This window comes from Halictus rubicundus, chromosome 8 (assembly GCF_050948215.1).
Source record: "Halictus rubicundus isolate RS-2024b chromosome 8, iyHalRubi1_principal, whole genome shotgun sequence".
Taxonomy (NCBI): Eukaryota; Metazoa; Arthropoda; class Insecta; order Hymenoptera; family Halictidae; genus Halictus; species Halictus rubicundus.
In genome coordinates, this window is record NC_135156.1 from 17,526,876 (window position 1) to 17,547,482 (window position 20,607).

A 20,607-nucleotide genomic window follows, 5' to 3' on the forward strand; every position below is an offset into this window, starting at 1 on the left:
GGTTAGGTTTACTAGTTTTCTCTTGAATACAGTAACACAAGAGATGGCGTTTCAGGTTGGTATTTGTGGGAGACTTGGATAACCATTACTAAGAAAAATAATTGAAGCGAAGTAAATAAAAAAAAGCAATATAAGATTAATAAAAAATCATGGTTTATTCACACGTGAAAAAAGTATGGTTGATTCACAATTAAATATGTGTTGAAAAAATACTTTCCAGTTCCACTTTTTTCCTATAGATGGCGCTCGGTTATTTCGGTGCGTATAAAACATTCCGGTCGCCGTTCTATCTCCACTAATCAAGTTCGTAAAGATAGACCGCCTGAAATGGAAAGAAATCGGTCATTGCAAATGGTGGTCGGTTCACGAGGTGAACGTAAAATCGACGGGCATCGTCGCTAGGGGACGAAAGTGCTTTCAAATACAAGGTAAAATAATAATCTTCGGTTTTCCGTATATTCAGAAATATTAATATTTTTATCCCTTCGCCACGATTCGCGCGACAAAGTGTGGCGCGATATATTCTTGCAACGTTGCTGCCGTTAACTGTTTAATATGATGCGTGTTGAGAAGTTTCATTATGTGAAGTACGTTTTCCTGTAGTCCATTTTACTCGTGAAACGAGTGTACGACTGATAAAAATATTATATATATGTTTATATGCACGCTATAGTGTGTGTAATCATTTTTTGTAATTATATCTGACGATGGAAAATCCGGTGAAATGATCTCATGTATGGTATTTGTTACAGAATGGATGGACATTCCGTACATCAGTAGTTTTTCCTATCCATCGACTGAATAAAAACAAAGGGTACAATGTATTTGTATAACTTAACGCTGCAGCGTGCAACGGGTATTACCCATGCAGTGCATGGGAATTTCTCTGGTAGTAAGATGCAAGAGATTCTAGTTTCTCGTGGGAAGTCTCTGGAGCTTTTAAGACCAGACCCAAATACTGGAAAAGTCCATACCCTGTTAACCGTAGAAGTATTCGGAATTATAAGGTCCTTAATGGCCTTTAGGCTGACTGGCGGTACCAAGGATTATATCGTAGTTGGTTCTGATTCAGGACGTATTGTAATTTTGGAGTACATCCCTGCAAAGAATGTTTTTGAAAAAGTACATCAGGAAACATTTGGAAAAAGCGGTTGCAGACGTATTGTTCCTGGACAATACTTAGCTATAGATCCCAAAGGAAGAGCAGTAATGATAGGTATTTATCTTCTGTTCCACTTATATTACATTTTGGAGCGTATCTTGGCTAAATGGGCTCCTAAATGTCTGCTTGGAGAAAAGATTCTACCATTATACGTGCCTCTTGAGATAACACAGCTTTGTCCTGAAAAACTTTTTGATATAATAATAAATAATGCAGGCATTTAGAAATATACTTTCCACCATATGATTATTCTACTGATCCGTGTTTCAACTGATTAACATTGATTATACTATTCAGACTGATGGTGCTGTTTCAATCAGTCTCTTTTCAATTCTTATAATTATCGATAAGTACTAACTATGTTGGTAATTGTTTCAGGTGCAATTGAAAAGCAAAAGCTTGTATATATCTTGAATAGAGATCCAGAGGCTAGATTAACAATTTCCTCGCCTTTGGAAGCTCATAAAAGTAATACGTTAGTTTATCATACGGTAGGTGTGGATGTAGGTTTTGAGAATCCTATGTTTGCCTGCCTAGAAATCGACTATGAGGTATTAATTTCAACATTATTCGAACGACTACAGATTGCCGCGACCTATAATATTCTCTGATAGAAATGATCCTATTTATGTTTCATAGGAAGCAGATAGTGATCCCACTGGCGATGCTGCTGTAAAGACACAGCAAACATTGACCTTGTATGAGTTGGACCTTGGTTTAAACCATGTTGTTCGCAAGTATAGCGAACCTTTAGAAGAACACGCGAATTTTCTTGTCTCCGTTCCTGGTGGAAATGATGGACCTAGCGGCGTTCTCATTTGTTCAGAGAATTACCTAACGTACAAAAACTTGGGAGATCAACATGATATTCGTTGCCCTATTCCTAGGCGGCGCAACGATTTAGATGACCCCGAGAGGGGCATGATATTTGTTTGTTCAGCCACTCATAAAACCAAGAGCATGTTCTTTTTCTTGGCTCAAACCGAGCAAGGGGACATTTTCAAGATTACCCTTGAAACGGACGAAGACATGGTGACTGAAATCAAACTAAAATATTTCGATACAGTACCTGTTGCGGCGAGCATGTGTGTTTTGAAAACAGGATTCTTATTCGTTGCATCGGAATTTGGTAACCAGTAAGTGGATAGTTACAAGAATCCTCACTCGCGTTGCAACGCGTTGGTTCGATTTGAAATTTGGAATAAATACATTTTTTCTTCCAGTTATCTCTACCAAATCGCACATTTAGGCGACGACGACGACGAACCAGAGTTCAGTTCTGCCATGCCACTCGAAGAAGGTGATACCTTCTTCTTCGCGCCAAGACCGCTTAGAAATTTGGTGTTGGTGGACGAGATGGACAGTTTGTCGCCGATAATGGCGTGCCAGGTAAATGTGGTGTCCCCTAACAGAATTTTTAATGATTTCACGCGAATGAAATGTTCCGTGCACCCTCAAGTAGAAAGCTGATGTTTAAAGATCTTTTTTTCTGTGGAAAGGTGCAAGAGTAAAACGTTCTTAGTCGCCTTCTATTTGTCATTGCAAACTGAAGTTGAACCTAAGAATGACAGATAGACCGTACAAACAATCTAGAGCGGACGTAAAACGTAGAATTTGTATTTACAGAGTTAATCACTTGTTGTAGGTGGCCGATTTGGCGAACGAAGATACTCCTCAATTGTACATAACGTGTGGCAGAGGACCGCGCTCGACTCTGCGTGTATTGCGGCATGGTTTGGAAGTTTCTGAAATGGCAGTCAGTGAACTGCCCGGTAATCCAAACGCTGTGTGGACTGTTAAAAGGAGAATCGATGGTTAGTTCGTAAACGTCTTACCCAGTAGTTGTTTGCATGTTTTTTTATTACTATTACGCTTAACCAACAGTTTCGAACAAATGTTAGCTTTCCTTTTTCTCTACATTGAAGATACATGTTAATTCTAATATCACAGTTATACCCATTATATATACGTATATATTGTTCGATTTAATATTAGAGTATATTACAATTGGTCCGTTTCATTTTAAGTACACGTATAAATTGATCTCTGTTTTCTTTTCTTCTGATAGTCGAATCAAACAATATCATAAAATCTCTGGAAAATAGTTGATATCGATATACGCGATAGGAACTCTATAGTTATTTTGAATTGCGATTAATTCTAAAGAGAAATAAATTAGTTTGTGTAAATGATATTGACGAATCTGGTGGCTTGATACACTCTTATCAAACACCAGTTCTCTCTTTCAGGCTACCAGCATGCTATTGGTTGAACTACAGAACACAGAGTGACTAAAAGGTAAGAACACTCGATTTTGCTGGGGGATAAAGAGCATTTCATTTGCACCAAAAGTCCGTCTACTCTTTGTGTATAGGATGACAGGGTGTGTGCGTGCGCTCGACTGCCACGAGGATAATCACTATTTTATCACTATTTCTCGCCTGTGTTTTATTCTGCTTCGATATCTCAGAGTGAGCTTTATAATTTTGATTACAGAGGAGTATGATGCTTACATCATAGTGTCCTTCGTGAATGCAACTCTTGTACTTAGTATCGGAGAAACTGTCGAAGAAGTGACCGATTCCGGTTTTCTTGGTACAACACCTACGCTGAGCTGCTCCGCTTTGGGCGAGGACGCGTTGGTCCAGGTAAAATTATTCGATCATTCTACCTGTTTTACCTGTGTCGCTGCACTAAGGTATCTCCGGCACCTGGTCCACCACGTGACGGTCGCATAAACTGGTGCTAAATTATAACGAGTTCGTCGCATCGTTGAATGTTTAGCTTCTATCTAAATAATTCTGGTATTTAGAGCTCGACAGTTCCCTTTTACAATGAAAGGAGAAATCATTTCTCGTGCCGATACCAAAGTAATTCTCCACTTTATTTTAGGTATATCCAGATGGGATACGCCATATACGCGCCGACAAGCGTGTCAACGAGTGGAAGGCGCCCGGCAAAAAGACCATAGTCAAATGCGCGGTGAATCAGCGTCAAGTCGTGATCGCGTTGACCGGTGGAGAACTGGTGTACTTCGAAATGGATCCTGTATGTGAACTCTCTCTCTCTCGTTACGCTTTTACTACTTTACATTTCCGTTTACGCGTTGCATCGATTGTTCTCTCTGTGAAAACATCTGTTCTCGGAGACGTAAGAGATGCAGAAAATATATCACTTTTTCATCTCGCGTGTAGTCAACTCGTCACTGAGCCTCGGAAGTGGATGAGAAGTGAACATTTTATCTGCTCTACGTTCCAGCCTTCGATTAACGCTGATCGTTTCGTACTTTCTAGACCGGACAATTGAACGAGTACACGGAACGGAAGAAAATGCCGTCGGAAGTGATGTGCATGGCTCTCGGCAACGTAGCGATCGGAGAGCAAAGGTCATGGTTTTTGGCCGTTGGTCTTCAGGACAACACGGTCAGGATCATTTCGTTGGATCCATCGGATTGTCTAGCACCCAGAAGCATGCAAGCCCTGCCCGCGGCTGCAGAAAGTTTATGTATCGTTGAAATGGGTGCGAAAGACGCTAACAGTTCCGAGGACTTGTCACCCCAACAATCTAGCTTATACTTAAACATAGGTAAAAACTAAGCCCGCAAAGACGACCTACGTTGTATACCAGGGTTGTCCATCTAAATATCCTTTTCTTTAGGTGAACCACCCTGCGTGCAACTCTGTTTACAGAGCGTTCTATCTATTATTCGAAGCAAACCAGTATATAATGTATGTCTGCATTCTCTTTAGGTTTGCAAAACGGTGTATTATTGAGAACAGTACTGGATCCCATTTCCGGTGATCTCGCGGACACGCGTACACGCTATCTAGGATCTCGGCCTGTGAAGCTGTTTAGGATAAAAATGCAGGGGAACCAGGCGGTGCTCGCGATGAGCAGCAGATCGTGGTTGAGCTACTATTACCAGAACCGTTTCCATTTGACGCCGCTTTCTTACGAGAGCTTGGAATTCGCGTCGGGTTTCAGTTCCGAGCAATGCCCCGAGGGGATCGTTGCGATTTCGACGAACACATTGCGGATCCTCGCCCTCGAGAAATTAGGCGCCGTGTTCAATCAGATCAGTTTCCCTCTGGAGTACACGCCAAGGAAATTCGCCATCCACTCGGACTCCGCGCACCTGATAATCATCGAGACCGAGCACAACGCGTACACGGAAGAAACGAAACAACAAAGGAGATTACAAATGGCGGAAGAGATGCAGGAGGCTGCAGGCGCGGAAGAGGCAGCTGTAGCGAGAGAACTTGCGGAGGCTTTCTTATCCGAAGAACCGAATGAAGCTATATTTGGTGCGCCGAGAGCTGGACCGGGTTTATGGGCGTCCTTGATCAGAATAATAGCGCCCACGACCGGACAGACCTTCGAGATTCATAGGCTCGAGCAAAATTTGGCTGCCCTATGGTGAGAATTTGATGTTCGTTTACCGTTAATTTTCTTTTTTACAGCCGAGAGAAAGAATAAACTGATTCACTTGTACATTTACATTGCAGCTTGAGTCTTGTGAAATTCGCCAACCAAGGTGATCAACTGTTTCTCATCGTTGGTGTCGCTAAAGAATTCCAGTTGAACCCGAGAGTCAGCAGTGGAGGATTTCTGTATACTTACAAGTAAGTCTGGTGTTCGAGCAGATTCGACACAATTTTCGAAATTGGTAGATCTATATGATGACAAAATTACACGATTACTGTATCGTATGATGATATTCCTGCAGTACTGATAACAATTTTGAATAAGACTTTGTAACGATTTTGAAGAGGGATGTATTGTTACAATATGGTTTTTGTCTAGGGTGAACCTCGAATGCACCAGCCTCGAATTGGTTCACAAAACGAATCTGGACGAGGTACCGTTGGCTATATGCCCTTACCAGGGACGAGTGTTAGTCGGTGTCGGCAGAATGTTGCGTCTGTACGATATGGGCAAGAAAAAGTTGTTGCGCAAATGCGAGAACAAGCATATTCCAAATGCCGTTGTTTCTATCAATGCAATCGGTCAACGGATATACGTGAGCGATGTTCAAGAATCGGTTTACGCGGTCAGATACAAACGACAGGAGAATCAGTTGATTGTCTTCGCGGACGATACGCATCCTAGGTGGATCACGACGACATGCGTGCTGGATTACGACACCGTTGCCACTGCGGACAAGTTTGGGAACATCGCTGTCGTGAGTACTCTCTTTCATTCTTGAGGAAGCGTTTAGCCGGACAAGGTGACCCCAAACCAAATTGATTTTTCATCATACTATCCGAAAGAATTGATTTCTTTATCAACTCCGATGCCCTGTATAAAGAAATCTGAAAAATTTCTGCAAAACTGGTTCTATGAGAAGCATGCATTGGGTTTTTGGAATCTAAAAGAAAATACACATGGTCATAATAAAACACAGCTAACATTACAATATAAACGTGGTAATCTCATAACTTAAATCAGCAATTTTAAGTTTCTGGAATTTTTTAAAAATCGAAATTCACAGTCGTGTGCGCTATCTTATTAAGAAGCGCAGAAGGAATAGAGCATGAATCATTAAATCACCCTATAACTACCCTTGTGGTAGGAGTACCGGCATGAAACTTGCCACAGAGGGTATTCTTTGGGAGCCCTATTGAATGGTATAATGAAAGATCCTTATCCGGCTATGTACCCATTGTTATAAGTCGAACAACTTGGTAAGTTGATTTAATGTCTTTACAGATACGTTTGGCAAGCGGAATTAACGATGACGTGGACGAAGACCCTACTGGGAATAAAGCTTTGTGGGACAGAGGTCTGCTGAACGGTGCCAGTCAGAAAGCAGATACTGTCGCTTGCTTCCATGTCGGTGAAACGGTTATGTCTTTGCAAAAGGCCACTCTGATTCCCGGCGGATCGGAGAGTTTAGTGTACACGACGTTAAGCGGAACGGTGGGCGTTCTCGTTCCGTTCACGAGCCACGAGGATCACGATTTCTTCCAGCATTTAGAGATGCACATGCGCTCCGAGCATCCGCCCCTCTGCGGAAGGGATCATTTGTCCTTTAGGTCGTACTATTACCCTGTAAAAAACGTAATCGACGGCGATCTCTGCGAACAGTTCAACTCGATCGAACCGGCGAAACAAAAGAGTATATCCGGCGATCTCGAACGAACGCCGTCGGAAGTCTCGAAGAAACTCGAGGACATCCGCACGCGTTACGCATTCTAAGGATCTCGAAACGACGTATTAATTGTGTCAGTTCATTCACAAGCTATATTTTATTTGTTTGCATTCCGTTCCCGTCTTTTCGACACCGTTTCTAATCGTTTCTTTATTTTGTACGACAAAATAGGCAAGCGTTCATCGACGAGAGGAATTTAACACACACATACTTTCGATGTACAAGGGTTAAAAAGAAGATAGGTATAGAATAATCACACGTCGTATGTAATTACAAGTTAGTTTTGAATGTGATCATAGAGAGAGAAAGGTTTAATTTAAGTACAGAAAAGGAGCGTTTGTTAATGATAAGGAGATGTATTTTTAATCGTCGGAAATGTGTAAATTTTTACATCGCATCTTTAGTAGCGTAGGACGAACCCTGATTTCGTGCACTCGTGAAAAACTAGTATTATTGTGCCGGGCAGTTGTCTTCGAATTTTCTTTGTCGCTGTTCCGTTGACCGCGTGCCGCGCGTTCCGACAAAACTGCAGTGCGGTGCGATACTGATAAATACACACATATTTTTTTTTAAGCGTAGAGGAAAAAAAAACTTATTGGGAATATTACTTCCACGTGTAATGTTCGTAAATTATGCTCTGATTAATTTCTTCTTTCTTGCCGTTCTTTAACCTCGCCACAGTTCACTTGCAGTACATTGCTAAAAAAACTATAGACGAACTGTACTTTCACAGTTCAGAAAAAAATAGAATGCTTTATCGACCTATTTGAACATTATAAATATAACGGCCGCAAAGTGAGCTGTACTCGCTGATTATAAATTGCCGAGCTAAAAATGAGGTTGATAAACAATTGTTAAACTATCTACAAAGGCCGTGCGAAGGTTGCGTGTCTACGTTTCACATACTTCTGTATTCGCACATTTAATTTCGTTTTTATATCATTGTACACGTTAGCTTCAAACCACAAATAAACTAATACTTTCGTAAAAACGACTAAAAAATGGAGGACTATCATTTAATGTGTCATGAAACTATGAGATATAAGTTACAAAATAAAGCATCGCGATGCAAATACAGGAACAACTGAACTATTTACGTAGATGTAGTGTTAGTAATTGATAGTTACCAACAACCGATTTCATTTCTATGCTTTTACCATTCCAAAAGAATCCGATGTGTTGCATCTCTGATGTTTCGCTAGAATTTCATGATCTCGTTTTCTTCTCTCCCCCTGTTACCGCCTCGGTTTATGTGCATCTCTTTTGACCTACAATTCATCCCCTATAGCGGTCAGCCGCCGTTGTGATTCGCATTCTTTTCTCGGTGAAGCTCCGAAGTGCGGTTAATCCGCGTACCGGAGCGTATCGAGGGTATAACGCAACGTTATTACCCTCGTTTAACCTTCAGACGTAAAACTGGGCTACGAAGGGCTTTGAGCGCTTCACCGTGTCAATGAAAGAAAAATTACTGGCCAGCTCTATTTAAACTTTCGCCGGCGTTGCAACTGTGTAAATAGCAGCGATTTAATAGCCGGGGTACCTGTCCAAATATTTATTTTCTCAGACGTCGACCTTGTACAACGCGTCGTAATTATCGTCGGAGACGCCGTAGAAAACTGAAACCGACCGAATACGATTTCATTATATAAATGACAAGAATGAGTTTATCGAGGTTTCAACCAACTCTTATCGTGGGGCGCGAATGAATCGATTCGCGGAATTACACTTCCACCGAAATACATTTCTGTCCTGAATAATCGATACACCAACAATCCGAGATAGATCATTTTCAGTAATTTCAGTTCGTTCTGTTAAATTCCAGTTAAGCGTGTTCGACGTGTATACACGTCAATCCGAAACTTTATTGAGGTGCGGTTAACGTTAACGAATTGTTAATTTCTTATCGAATAAAAATGCAATTCTTTCTCATTTAGCTTTACAAGGGCTTTGGCTTTTATAATAGCCGCATTTGTTATAATAGCCATATTCGTCATTGCTTGATTTTAATTCCGCGCCGTGAGGGATTTTTCAAATTAAACTCCACGCTTAACTGGTTAACACTAGGTTTACGGAGCACTAAAAATGACTATTTTACATTTCCTTATAAAAATAACATGAATATATCAATCAAAATCTGTAGCCATTTTTGTAATAATATATACCTAGAGAAATCAATTTGTTAAATAATTCCTCACGGATACATGTTTGCAATCTCAATATTCGTGAATTAAAAATATTAGAATCCGTCATTTTGACGGGTCCCGTAAATCTAGTATCGATAGAATCTCGATCCCGGTTAGAACATAATTATGATTGTCGTATCATTTTGCTAATTTTAAACGCCCTTTTACTGTTGCTCGGATCTACGGGTATCGGAACTTAGCTGCCCAACTGGATCCAATTCGTCGAACGTACTCGACGAGCTGTAGGGAGTAAATTCGGAAGAATCGTGAAGCGTTATAAATCGTCAGGGGAAAGTTTCGGATATTTACTATGGAGGAATCGATGGTTGGGACGACTGAGACTGATAGTACGATTTAATGTAATAAATACAAGTAAGATTGGCATATACAACATCTGTTGATGGGAACACGAGCCTCGGAGTGGTTCAGTCGGCCGACCAGGGGATTTGGGTGTTGCGATCGGTAGTTACGTCACTGCGGCATACGTAGCACGGTTTAGGGCGTTGAAACTGTGAGAGTAAGGGAAAGAGGAATGGAGGGAGAAAAAGAGAGAGAGAGAGAGAGAGAGAAGGACCGAACGTCGATCGATGCATTGAGGCGCCAGGCTCTGAGCTCAGCCCCGTTTCGTTCCATCACCCTTACCCCAGAACATGCCCTGCAGCGAACCAGCCCCCCGGGGTTTTCTCTTTTACCGTGCAGTTGCGCATTAACCCCTCGACGGTGTGGAGTTGCGTGCCGTTCGTTCGGTCACTGGACTTTCAGTCCCGTTGCCGTTGCATCGGTCTTCAAGGCTCGGTTGCGCCGCTTCGTTTTCGTTTTCGGCTTCAACCTACATCTCCGGGAGCAGCACAACCGTCGACAATATGTCGTTGTTCGTCCAGGGTCCGTCGCGGTTTCGCCGGGATTGGTGTTGATTACCGGTATCGTTCGTTAATCGCAATCATGTTGACTGTATCGGTCGCCAGCAGACGTCATCCCGACCAGCCGCAATCGAGAATCACCATCCCTTGAGAGCAAAGTCGCTGGTATTCTGTGAATGTCATCGATTCCATCGACGTACTCGGGCTTGCTATTGTGATGTTCGATTCAATGACAGACGATTATGGTAAATCTCGTTATATATCTTCTTTCGAGGCCTTCGTGTTTGCGTGCGGGATTTCGTGCGCTTCTGACACACATACATACGTACGTTCCGGGAACGAAATAGCAACGGCCTCGTAATGAATAAATCATTTGACGTATCCATGTTTCACGTGTTACAGAGAAAATTAGTTTTTCCTTTTTCTATTGTTTTTCGGTGTAACGTGATCGTTGAATGTAGACAGGTGCATATGTATTCGCCGGTAGGCGTCTTCGCCGGAACAATATGGGAAAAATCTGTACTCGACTTTCGCAACGAGCATGTTTCATTTAGGTAGACTCGATCTAATCTCGGCGAGTGCCGTGTCGAGCAAACAACTCGAGAGCGAGTGTGTATGTACACGCAATTATTGTTTCTGTTTGCTTTTGAACCTCTCGAAATTTTTGTTTGTAAACAGCGAGGAGACGAGTGAATTGCAATGAAAATATCCATTACGTCGAGAGTGTCCTGTACCGTGTGAATGATAGACGGAAACGAAAAAACGATGGTCGACACTCGAAGCACCTTGACGGCCAATGTTTACACACACACGTATATTTACTCGATTGCTTCTCGTTTTTGTTGCTACTACGAAATATTCGTCGATTTATATTTTTTTCCAGTTTATTGAAACGATAGGTAGGAATGATTTATGTTTTGTTTGATTTTATATTTTTTAACACTATTCCTACCGACACTTCACGTATACCTATTCCTACCGCGACCGGTCAAATGACCGGTCTTTAGCACAACTTTTTTAATATAGAATGAAGATAATAGCCAATTTGACAATATAAAAACATAGTTTCTTTCATTTAGGAGTATATAATGTACATTTTATTCGTTTTCACCGCTTAATATTTCGTTTACTATACCCTGTTGGGCCTGATGTTCCCCTAAAAATATTATGAATAGGTGCTCTTCCAGGATTAGACCCTTCTTTTACTTCAAACAGTTTCGATTACCTCTTCCTCATTCTCACTATCGGAAGTAATTAAAAATCTCCTTCTCTTTCGTCATCTACATACGTTCGAAACATTCTCTTCGTCCTCATCGGTGTTCGAGTCGGTCTCAAATAGATCATACTTTTCCGCATTGTCATTTTCAATATCAAAAATTTCCTGATCATCTTCGGAACACACTTCATCAATATTATTTATTTTCTGTAATAATAAATTTACACTCTTCGAACGTCTTGACATTTTGGGAATGAATATTCGAGGGATAAAATAAAAACTAAAATATAAAAATGTAAATCGAGATGGATAAAAAAATGAACAAAAGATAAAATGTGAAACACTACGAAGTATTGTTGGTTTGTTCACTTTTTTGAAAATGACACTTATAACACGCAATACAATATAAAATAAAAGTAGAATAATAATAGAATAAAAATATAAAATAGTAAAAGACTGCCGAATGTGCTCCTTGTAACTTTCACGTTTTGATGCTCTTTGTTCAGGTCACAAGACTTTACCGATTTGAATTCGTGAGAAGACGTCTAGGCCATCCCCTTCGGCTATGATTTGATTTATTTTACAGTCATAGTAGATAAGACGGTGTAAGAAAATCCGAGGTTCTGGATCGCTTCGGATACGAATCGGGCAAATAAACACCGCGAGAACTGTAAACACTTTGAAGTGCCGTACAGCAGTCCCTGGAAAGCACTTTTCGGCTAAAATCATGCCACAACTGCATTACCTTTCGTTTGTAACGACTTTATAGTTTCGGAATTGAGTCTTTGAAAGAATACTATTACAAAAAGATATAAATCGTTCTACCGGTCAAATGACCGGTCGTGGTAGGTAAGACAGACTACAAATTTTTCTCAGAAAATAAACAATAAAAAAAGAAGTGAATATTGAAAAATGTATTATACGTATATTTTAGGAAAAGTCGTGAAGTTCAAAGGCGATTTAATTACGTTGTATACAGGAAATTCTAATCGAAATTTTAAAAACGGTCGTTTCACCGGTCGCGGTAGGAATAGTGTTAAAGTGTTTCGATAAAAGATTATTCAGCTAACCGATATGGTTTTTGTTTCGCAAAGGAGGTAGCTGATGCTGGAGGTGGCTACAAGCGAATTCGGGTAACTGCTCTGGTTCTGTCGGTGCTTCTGTCCGGTTGCTTCGACTATGCAGCGGGAGGTGATTGCGGTCTGGCTGAGTTGACTTGCAGAGATCGACATTGCGTACCGATAGATGCTTACTGCAATGGCCGGGACGACTGTGGAGACTACAGCGACGAGCCACCGATGTGTACACCGTGCAATCGTACCTATCACGGTCGAGAAGGACGCACGTACAAGTTAGATCTTCCAAGACCCTCGGAGGAACGTCTACCGTTTCTTTGTCACTTGACGTTTACCGCTGCTGGACAGGGGTACGGGGAATTAGTGCAACTGCTGTGGGACGCGTTCAGCGTAGGTAGAGTAGATCCAAACACGGATAGCTTTTTAGCAAGTTGCCCGGAGGGTTCGTTGCAGTTAGCAGAACTGGGTAGACACTTTACCGGTGGCTCTTGGTGCGGAGTGGGAGAGGGACAGGCGTCTTATTACAGCGAGACCAGCACGGTAACAGCGTCCATACGGTTGTTTCACGCGCCTCCTAGTGTGCCGTTCGAGTTCCGGTTGCGGTATAGATTCGTAGCACGCAACGAAGCTGTCGCTAGATTAGGAAAACCAGATCTTCCAATTGAGAGAGGCTCCCCAGTGCCGGGTACATACTGCTCTAGAAATTTTTACGAATGCCATTTGAAGCAGTGTAGACTACAGAGCCCGAATTATCCCGGCGAGTACCCGAGGAACGCTAGCTGCTTGATCACCATAAGGCAGAAGGAAGTGCCTACATGCAAGCATGCCATGATCTCCGTGAAATCCACGGCGGTTGGTCCAGTCGGGGTCACTACAGCCAATAGTTCTTTAAGCGTATGGCAGGATTGCCCTCCGGAGAAGGACCGCCTCATCTTCCACGACGGTGTTCGCCCAGAAGATCCGATCTTGTTGATCTATTGCGGGGGACCGTTGCCTAGAATAACTGCCAGGGGTCCGTCGATGCAAGTGGAATTCCGCAGCTCCCCGATAGCCATTCCTTTGGGTGCTGCTGCTCTCCGGCTCGAGTTCGAAATCCAAGTAGTGTACGTCGACTCCGATGGACTCGATTACGCCAGGGGTCCTCAAGGCTGCCACTTTTTTGTAAACGGGACTAGCAAACGAAGCGGTATACTGCGAGCACCGCTTCACGCACTGCCACCAAACTCCAGCTGCACGTGGAACATCAAAGGGGCTGTCGGGGACAGAGTGTGGATCTATTTTTCTTCTTACTCACAGAGAGATCTAACAGGCAGTGTAGAGAATAACGCCAGCTCCCAGTCGGACGTACCATGCGCGGTGAAACTGATCTTCTGGGATGGGACACCGACCACCGGTTTCCCAGTGGCTACGCTTTGCGACGACACGCCGAAGTTGTGCGCGCACGCAGCTTTGAGAAACGTCACCAGAAGTACACGGCCCTGCTCTAAGGAGGAGAGCTACATGACGGAGGCACCTTCCCTGACGTTGCGCATGGAGACACAGTTGGGCACTGCTCTTCACACGGTTAACTTTAATGTAAGAAGCCAATATATCGACTCTTGGTTCTCCCTACTCGTTTATATCGCCGACTTTGCGTACAGTTTCAGATGAAACTTGCTGTATATATCAGATTTTTTTTTTCATTTTTTACGACCACAGTTTGCAAGAAAAAAATCTGAAAAAATTGTCAAAAATCTGTCTTAGGATCCAAAATATGCCACATTTTTTTTCAGAATTTTAGCAACCATCAGAGTGTGGAAAATTCGCGGAAAAGCACGAAATCTAATTTACCCTGTAACTACCCTCACGGGCAAGATAGGGCGTTGAAATTTTGCTCAGAGGGGTTTTTCTGGGTCACCTTTCGAATGGTTCATTAATCATTGAAAAACCTCTAAGGGCAGTTTTGACCATCTTAAGGGGGCCGGCAGGCATTTGGCCTTGACTGTCACGCTATGTTACGCTGTGGCTTTTTTTCTAGACATTTTGCGTCTTAAATAATTAAGTAATCAATTAAAAATGCATACCACCGTGTTTGTACATGTCTTTGCTACGTCTGTACAGAGCCTTTTTTCCGATACGAACACTAAATCTCTCGAAATTAAGAGAATCTCACAGCGGCAGCCATCTTGTGACGTCATACATGCTTCTGAAGCATACTGAATATTACAAATTACTCCACGATGAGGTGAAATTCGCAATTTGGGCTCCATACAGACGTAGATTGGACTTTTAGGAAACACAATTGACCACTTCTAAACTGCTCATTGCAATATTGAAGCGACAGTATGTATAGATTTTGACCCTTGCATACGTATATGGATTTCAAACCATGCCGGCCGCCCTTAATCGGCTAGGCCCTTTCTGTTTTTCATACGATTTGTAAATAGCGGATCGAAGCAGCGTGTATAATGAACGATTCTATTCCGCAGGCACAGTATGAATTTATATCGACCCTTCAAGTCGGCGATCCCTGGGGTGACGGGGTCTGCAGCCGGGTTTGGCGCAAAGTTCGAAGCGGAGAGGTGATGTCGCCGCGGGACGTACGGCTGTTCGGCAGGGGCGGGTCCTCCAAGTTGGACTGCCGGTACCGGATCGAGGCGGGTACGGACGAGAGGGTGCGGCTAACGTTACACAACGTCAGCCTCGGCGAGTCGACGGTTTGCACGAGCGAGCCAGACCCTCACACCGGTCGACCGCGTTGCGTTCAGGAGGTGGGCTCCAGAGAAGCCCGGGTAGTCTTGTACGAGGCCCCCTGGCGGGATATTCGGCTGCCCAGAGCCTGTCTGTGCGACAACACGTCGCACTTGCCTCTGACGCACATCTCCTCGAGCAGAGCTCTGGAGATCTCGTTCTTGGTCGATCAGCAGGCGCCGCACGAGGACTTCGAGACGCTCTTCTTCTACGCGAGCTTCGAGTTGATCCGGGCACCCGAGTGTCCCAGGAAGCAGAGAGTACGCGGAGAAGGTGATTAGGCCGATTAGATCTTTATTCAATTGTGCATGTGAACTGGATACTTTTACCGAATTCCTTTGTGCTTCTCAGGAGGCGAGCTGAGGTTCGTGTCACCACCGTTGTCGAGACCGGACATCTATTGCGAGGGACTACCTTGGCTAGTGGAAGCGCGCGAGAACAGGTCTCTGTTCGTGTTGACCTGGGGCTGGTTCCTCCCTCTGGAGCCACCCCCGCCCTCGGAACTGAACGAGCAGACAAAGTGTCCGACGACCAACCGGATACTCCTCTACTCCGGATGGCCGCCCAAGCTACTGAAGGTGGTTTGCCCTGCCGAGCCAGGTGCAAGGGAGTTTACGGTCCACGTGTTCTCGGAGGAGTGGCTCGGTGGCACCGGTGAGGGCAAATGGCCTGGTCCGCCGCGGCCACCTGCTCTCCTCTTGGACTTCGTCGCTAGGGAGCCTGGCCAGGCCGCAGCCTCGTGGCTCGAGATATCGAAGAGCAGAGCGGCATTGCGTAGACAACTGCGCCTGCCCGAGAGGGGGATCGAGAACGAAACTTTATCGCATGGGGATTGCCCTCACAAATGCCCCGAGCTGAGCGCCTGCATCGCCGCGAGCCTCTGGTGCGATGGACGAGCACATTGCCCCTCCGGGCACGACGAGGCCAACTGCGGCAACGGCGCGAAACTCCTTGGACTGCTTCCATCGGAAATGTGGCTGGTGCTGGCCGGTGTCGCGGGTATTATCGCTGCCTTCGCGTGTTTCTTCGCTGTGCTCATCAGCAGGTGAGCGATCCTGACTTCGAGTCGTTGAGGGATAAAATTAAGGGGGCCGGCAGGCATTTGGCCTTGACTGTCACGCTATGTTACGCTGTGCCTTTTTTTCTAGACATTTTACGTCTTAAATAAGTAAACAATCAGTTAAAAATGCATACCACCGTGTTTGTACATGTTTTTGCTACGTCTGTACAGAGAATTAAGAGAATCTCTCAGCGGCAGCCATCTTGTGACATCATACTTGCTTCAGAATTCGAATTTTCTGCCGAATATTACAAATTACTCCACGATGAGGTAGAAATTCGCAATTTGGGCTCCATACAGACGTAGATTGGACTTTTAGGAAACACAATTGACCACTTCTAAACTGCTCATTGCAACCATGCCGGCCGCCCGATTTTTAACCTTATGTAGAATTTTTAAGGGGAAAGGGAAAAAATGAATTAAAAATTGATTTAGAGGTCTTTGTCACACACGTCTCGACGTGTACGAAAAAGGTTTTTTTTTATGTCTTGTATCATGCCTGCAGCAGGCAACTCGGTGTACACCGATGCATTTCTGTATGTACAGGCGCACAGTGTGACGAATGGTCTTTTTAGCTGGACAAAATTCTAAATCGCCTATTTTTCTATATTTATCGATTAATATGTTTACAGGTGTATAAAATATAAATAATTGTCAGAGGACTGTACATTTTAGGTAGGATAAAGATCGTAAAGCACGGTTTGTATGTTGCAGGTCAAGAACACGCAACAAGGGACTTCATTACAAGGGTACAAAGAAAAGCAATAGACCGAGACGCGCGCCCACAGAAGAAACGCTGCTCGGAGCAGCCTCCTGACAACAGCAACCCGGTTTCGTGGAGTACATCCACGTTGACCGGGAAACAACAGTTTAGCAATATTTCTCTATGCTTCACCGTCCATTAACTTACCACTGTTTCCACGTTTTTCAATCATGATTCATCCTTTCGAGTACCTTGTTTTCTAGTCGATGGTAAGTGGAGTCTTTCGGTTATCCCTGGCTATTGACTGCACGTTTTATTAAAGGTTCTTGTTAATTAGAAGTGCAATAGCGAGGGACACACGAGATCTAACGATTAGGGGTAGAATGTGTTTCGCCTGAAACAGGCCAGTCATCTTCTTCGGTTGGAATAGGTACACGCATATGTGTAGCACTCTCGTACCATCGTAGCTGGTGAACAATGATTCCACGACATGTTTCAGATGAAACACCCCGTTTGTTCTATTACGTTGAATCGTTCGAGTGTTTGCAGCTGACGTGGTTACGGTTGACCTTAGTTTTAATTGTCGTTGCGTTGTTATGCGTTAACGTGAACGATACAGTTCAGTTCCATGGAGGTTAGACGATTTCAGTTTCGTCGACGTAGCGGATGCGAAGATAAGTGCAAATAATATTAAAGTACGTACACAGAAATACATGAATAATTTAATAAAATATCACACACATTGCTCAAAGAACGTTGTAACTGCCAAAAAATACTTTAAGTTCGATTAGCAGTTGTACAATTTTTAGCAACAATGGAAACGAACAATAGACGATCAGAGAGGGCGAGGGAGTGTGTGAGAGAGAAAGAGAGAGAGAGAGAGAGAGAGAGAGAGAGAGAGAGAGAGAAAGCGGTGAATGTAAAACTGTCTCATACTGTTGTTTAAAGGATGTTCTCGATTTTTATCTTTAACATAAGTTACGTGAAATACGTTTTTGCTCTCAACGATATCAAAGATTCGTTTCGACGTATACATATGTAACGTTAATGGTTTTTCTCGTACTGTTTAGAAATATTTTCGACTTTCCTCATCGCTGAGCCATGAGTTTTAACGAACTTGCGTATCGTTGTTTAACTTGGAGGCTTGCCGGACGCGCAAGACAGGGGAGGATTACAATTAGTATCGACAACGAGAGCTCGCATCACGTTTGATTTGTTGAACGGGTAGAAGGTGGTTGCAGGGTCGACGATAATAACTTGGCAGGTTGGATGCACGGTTTCCATCGAACAGGTACACGGAGTTTACCTGCTAAACTATTTTTGTCGAGCTATACGTAAATATATACCATTAAGGGAACAATTGTAGGTGAAGTTCCAGCGCACAAGAAATTCTCATAAAGCTGAAAGAAAGAACAAAAAAAAAAGAATTAATTAGACGAGATTAATATGGTACAATATTATATAACAGTGTTTCCTCAGCTCTCTTTGTTTTTTTCTTCTACTGTGAAAAGTGTTCAATTTCATTCCGAGGCCGATCACATTTTTTATATAATAGAATATTTTTCATCGCGTGCTCGTCCTTTGCTCACAAAACAAATTTCTTTGGTTCGCAATGATATATACAAATATATACATAGATATATCTATAATTAAAACGTATAGAAAAAAAGAAAGGAAAAGAAAATAGTAGCAAAGTATATTCTTACTAACCAAAGGAAATTGAAAATCAGACGATCTATTTAAAACATATAGAATTATTAGCGACGTTTAGAGGACACACTTCCGCGGATATTCTAAAAGAAAGGTCACTCATAAAATCGCTGTTATACAATATTTAGTACTATAGTTTATAGTTGCACTTAAACGATTAGAGTCTACTTAGCTGCGACAGAAAGAGATTATGGGATATAGCGAAGTAACTTACAACTATAAAACACTCGGTCACGTTAGAGAGTTGTTATTCGAATATAATTACCTGTTACACGAAAACGACTAACACGTATTACTTAAGCGGAAATGGATAAATTCGCCTACTAGATAGTTGGAGGACTAGGTGATTCGTACGTGGAAAGAAACGAGATCGATTGGTCGTCATTGAATATTTTAAGCCGATATTTCGATTCACGAACTGCGATCCGAACGAATAAATCAAACATAGTTTTTAATTGGATCATCGATCAATCATATTTGCTGTACGCGAATCCATGCGGTTTAAGGGGTTACACGTTAAGTACCACTGTAAGGACTGAAAGTAAATTACAAGAAGCAGTGATTAAGCGAAAGGAAGACAACAATATGTATCGTAATAAGTGCTACTCGAAGAAAAAGTTTACATCACGGTATATTGTATAATTAGTTTTTAGAAAGTATACAAGACATTAGGACATCCTACGCATCTTGTGATGCGCCAAGCAAACGCCCGGCTCCTCGCAGAGAATCGAATGTTCCGACAACTGTATAACTGCTAGATTCTGGATTTTATGCATTTTATGCATGCACGGTTTTCGTCTTCCAAAATTCTTTGAAACAGTTCAACCAGATTCTTGGCCTCCTCGAAATACAATAGAATCTCTAATGTAGGGAACAAACGTTTTTTTCTTTCTTTCATTTCGACTGCAATTGTTGTCTAACGACAGTTGCAACTCGCTGGGAGTCTCGCGATGCGAAATTCATTTCATATGCGGAACGTACGTTCGTGCAAATGACGCTTAGGGTACGAGAACTAAATGTATGTAACACGGTCCGCTTAAAGCGTTTCGGGTTCCGACATCGAAATTCGTTTCCGTCTCGAGCGAATAATTTCGAATAATTCTTTTGAAAAATGATCCTTTACTTTTCGATTCGTATGATCGAATTCTGTAACGTTTCTTTCCTATCTTTAACCCTTAACTGGACTACTGGACTGGTAAAATACTCAATCGAAGGGATATTGATCTTATCGTGTTTTCACGTCCGTGTCGAATGTCCACTTAAAGGTTGAAGACAAGCAACATGTCGATGACGATCGAGTCGCGGTTGTTCGTGATCATGTTTTCCGATATTTTTTCGTTGTTTGCGTGTAAACAACGCCACGTGTTCTCGTTTTCAGAAAGGCTGTGTTACTTTAATCTTTACGCTCGGGATATACAGGGCGTCCGAAAAATGTTGTACGTCCTTGAAATGGGTGATTCCTGAGCTCATTCGAAGTAACTTTTTCTTTTGTGCAAATGTTCTCCGCGGCTTCGTTAACGAGTTATTAACGAAAAACGCGGACCAATCGGAGCAGACAACAGACGGATTCCAGCTCAGCGCGGCGTTGTCATTGGCCGAGCTGGACTTCGTCCGCCATAGCCGCGCTCTGATTGGTCCGTGTTTTTCGTTGATAACTCCTGAACGAAACCGCGGAGAACGTTTTCGCGAAGGAAAAAGTTTTCTGAAATGACCTTAGGAATCACCCTTCTCAGGGAAACGCAACATTTTTGGGATA

The 20,607-nt window shown here is 42.8% G+C and overlaps 2 protein-coding genes across 2 annotated transcripts; both read left to right on the plus strand.

The window, feature by feature from the left end:
• Positions 1-299: 299 nt before the first annotated feature.
• Positions 300-8,314, plus strand: Sf3b3 (splicing factor 3B subunit 3). Its single transcript, XM_076792217.1, has 13 exons — positions 300-428; positions 753-1,216; positions 1,541-1,713; positions 1,802-2,298; positions 2,386-2,551; positions 2,808-2,976; positions 3,659-3,810; positions 4,055-4,210; positions 4,456-4,747; positions 4,912-5,578; positions 5,668-5,784; positions 5,966-6,344; positions 6,872-8,314. The coding sequence occupies exons 2-13, from the start codon at positions 820-822 to the stop codon at positions 7,358-7,360; spliced, it is 3,654 nt and encodes a 1,217-aa protein (XP_076648332.1). The 5' UTR covers positions 300-428; positions 753-819; the 3' UTR covers positions 7,361-8,314.
• A 2,037-nt stretch (positions 8,315-10,351) lies between these two features.
• Positions 10,352-18,783, plus strand: LOC143356488 (uncharacterized). Its single transcript, XM_076792219.1, has 5 exons — positions 10,352-10,601; positions 12,667-14,223; positions 15,117-15,651; positions 15,730-16,423; positions 17,153-18,783. The coding sequence occupies exons 1-5, from the start codon at positions 10,599-10,601 to the stop codon at positions 17,253-17,255; spliced, it is 2,892 nt and encodes a 963-aa protein (XP_076648334.1). The 5' UTR covers positions 10,352-10,598; the 3' UTR covers positions 17,256-18,783.
• The last annotated feature ends 1,824 nt before the right edge of the window (positions 18,784-20,607 follow it).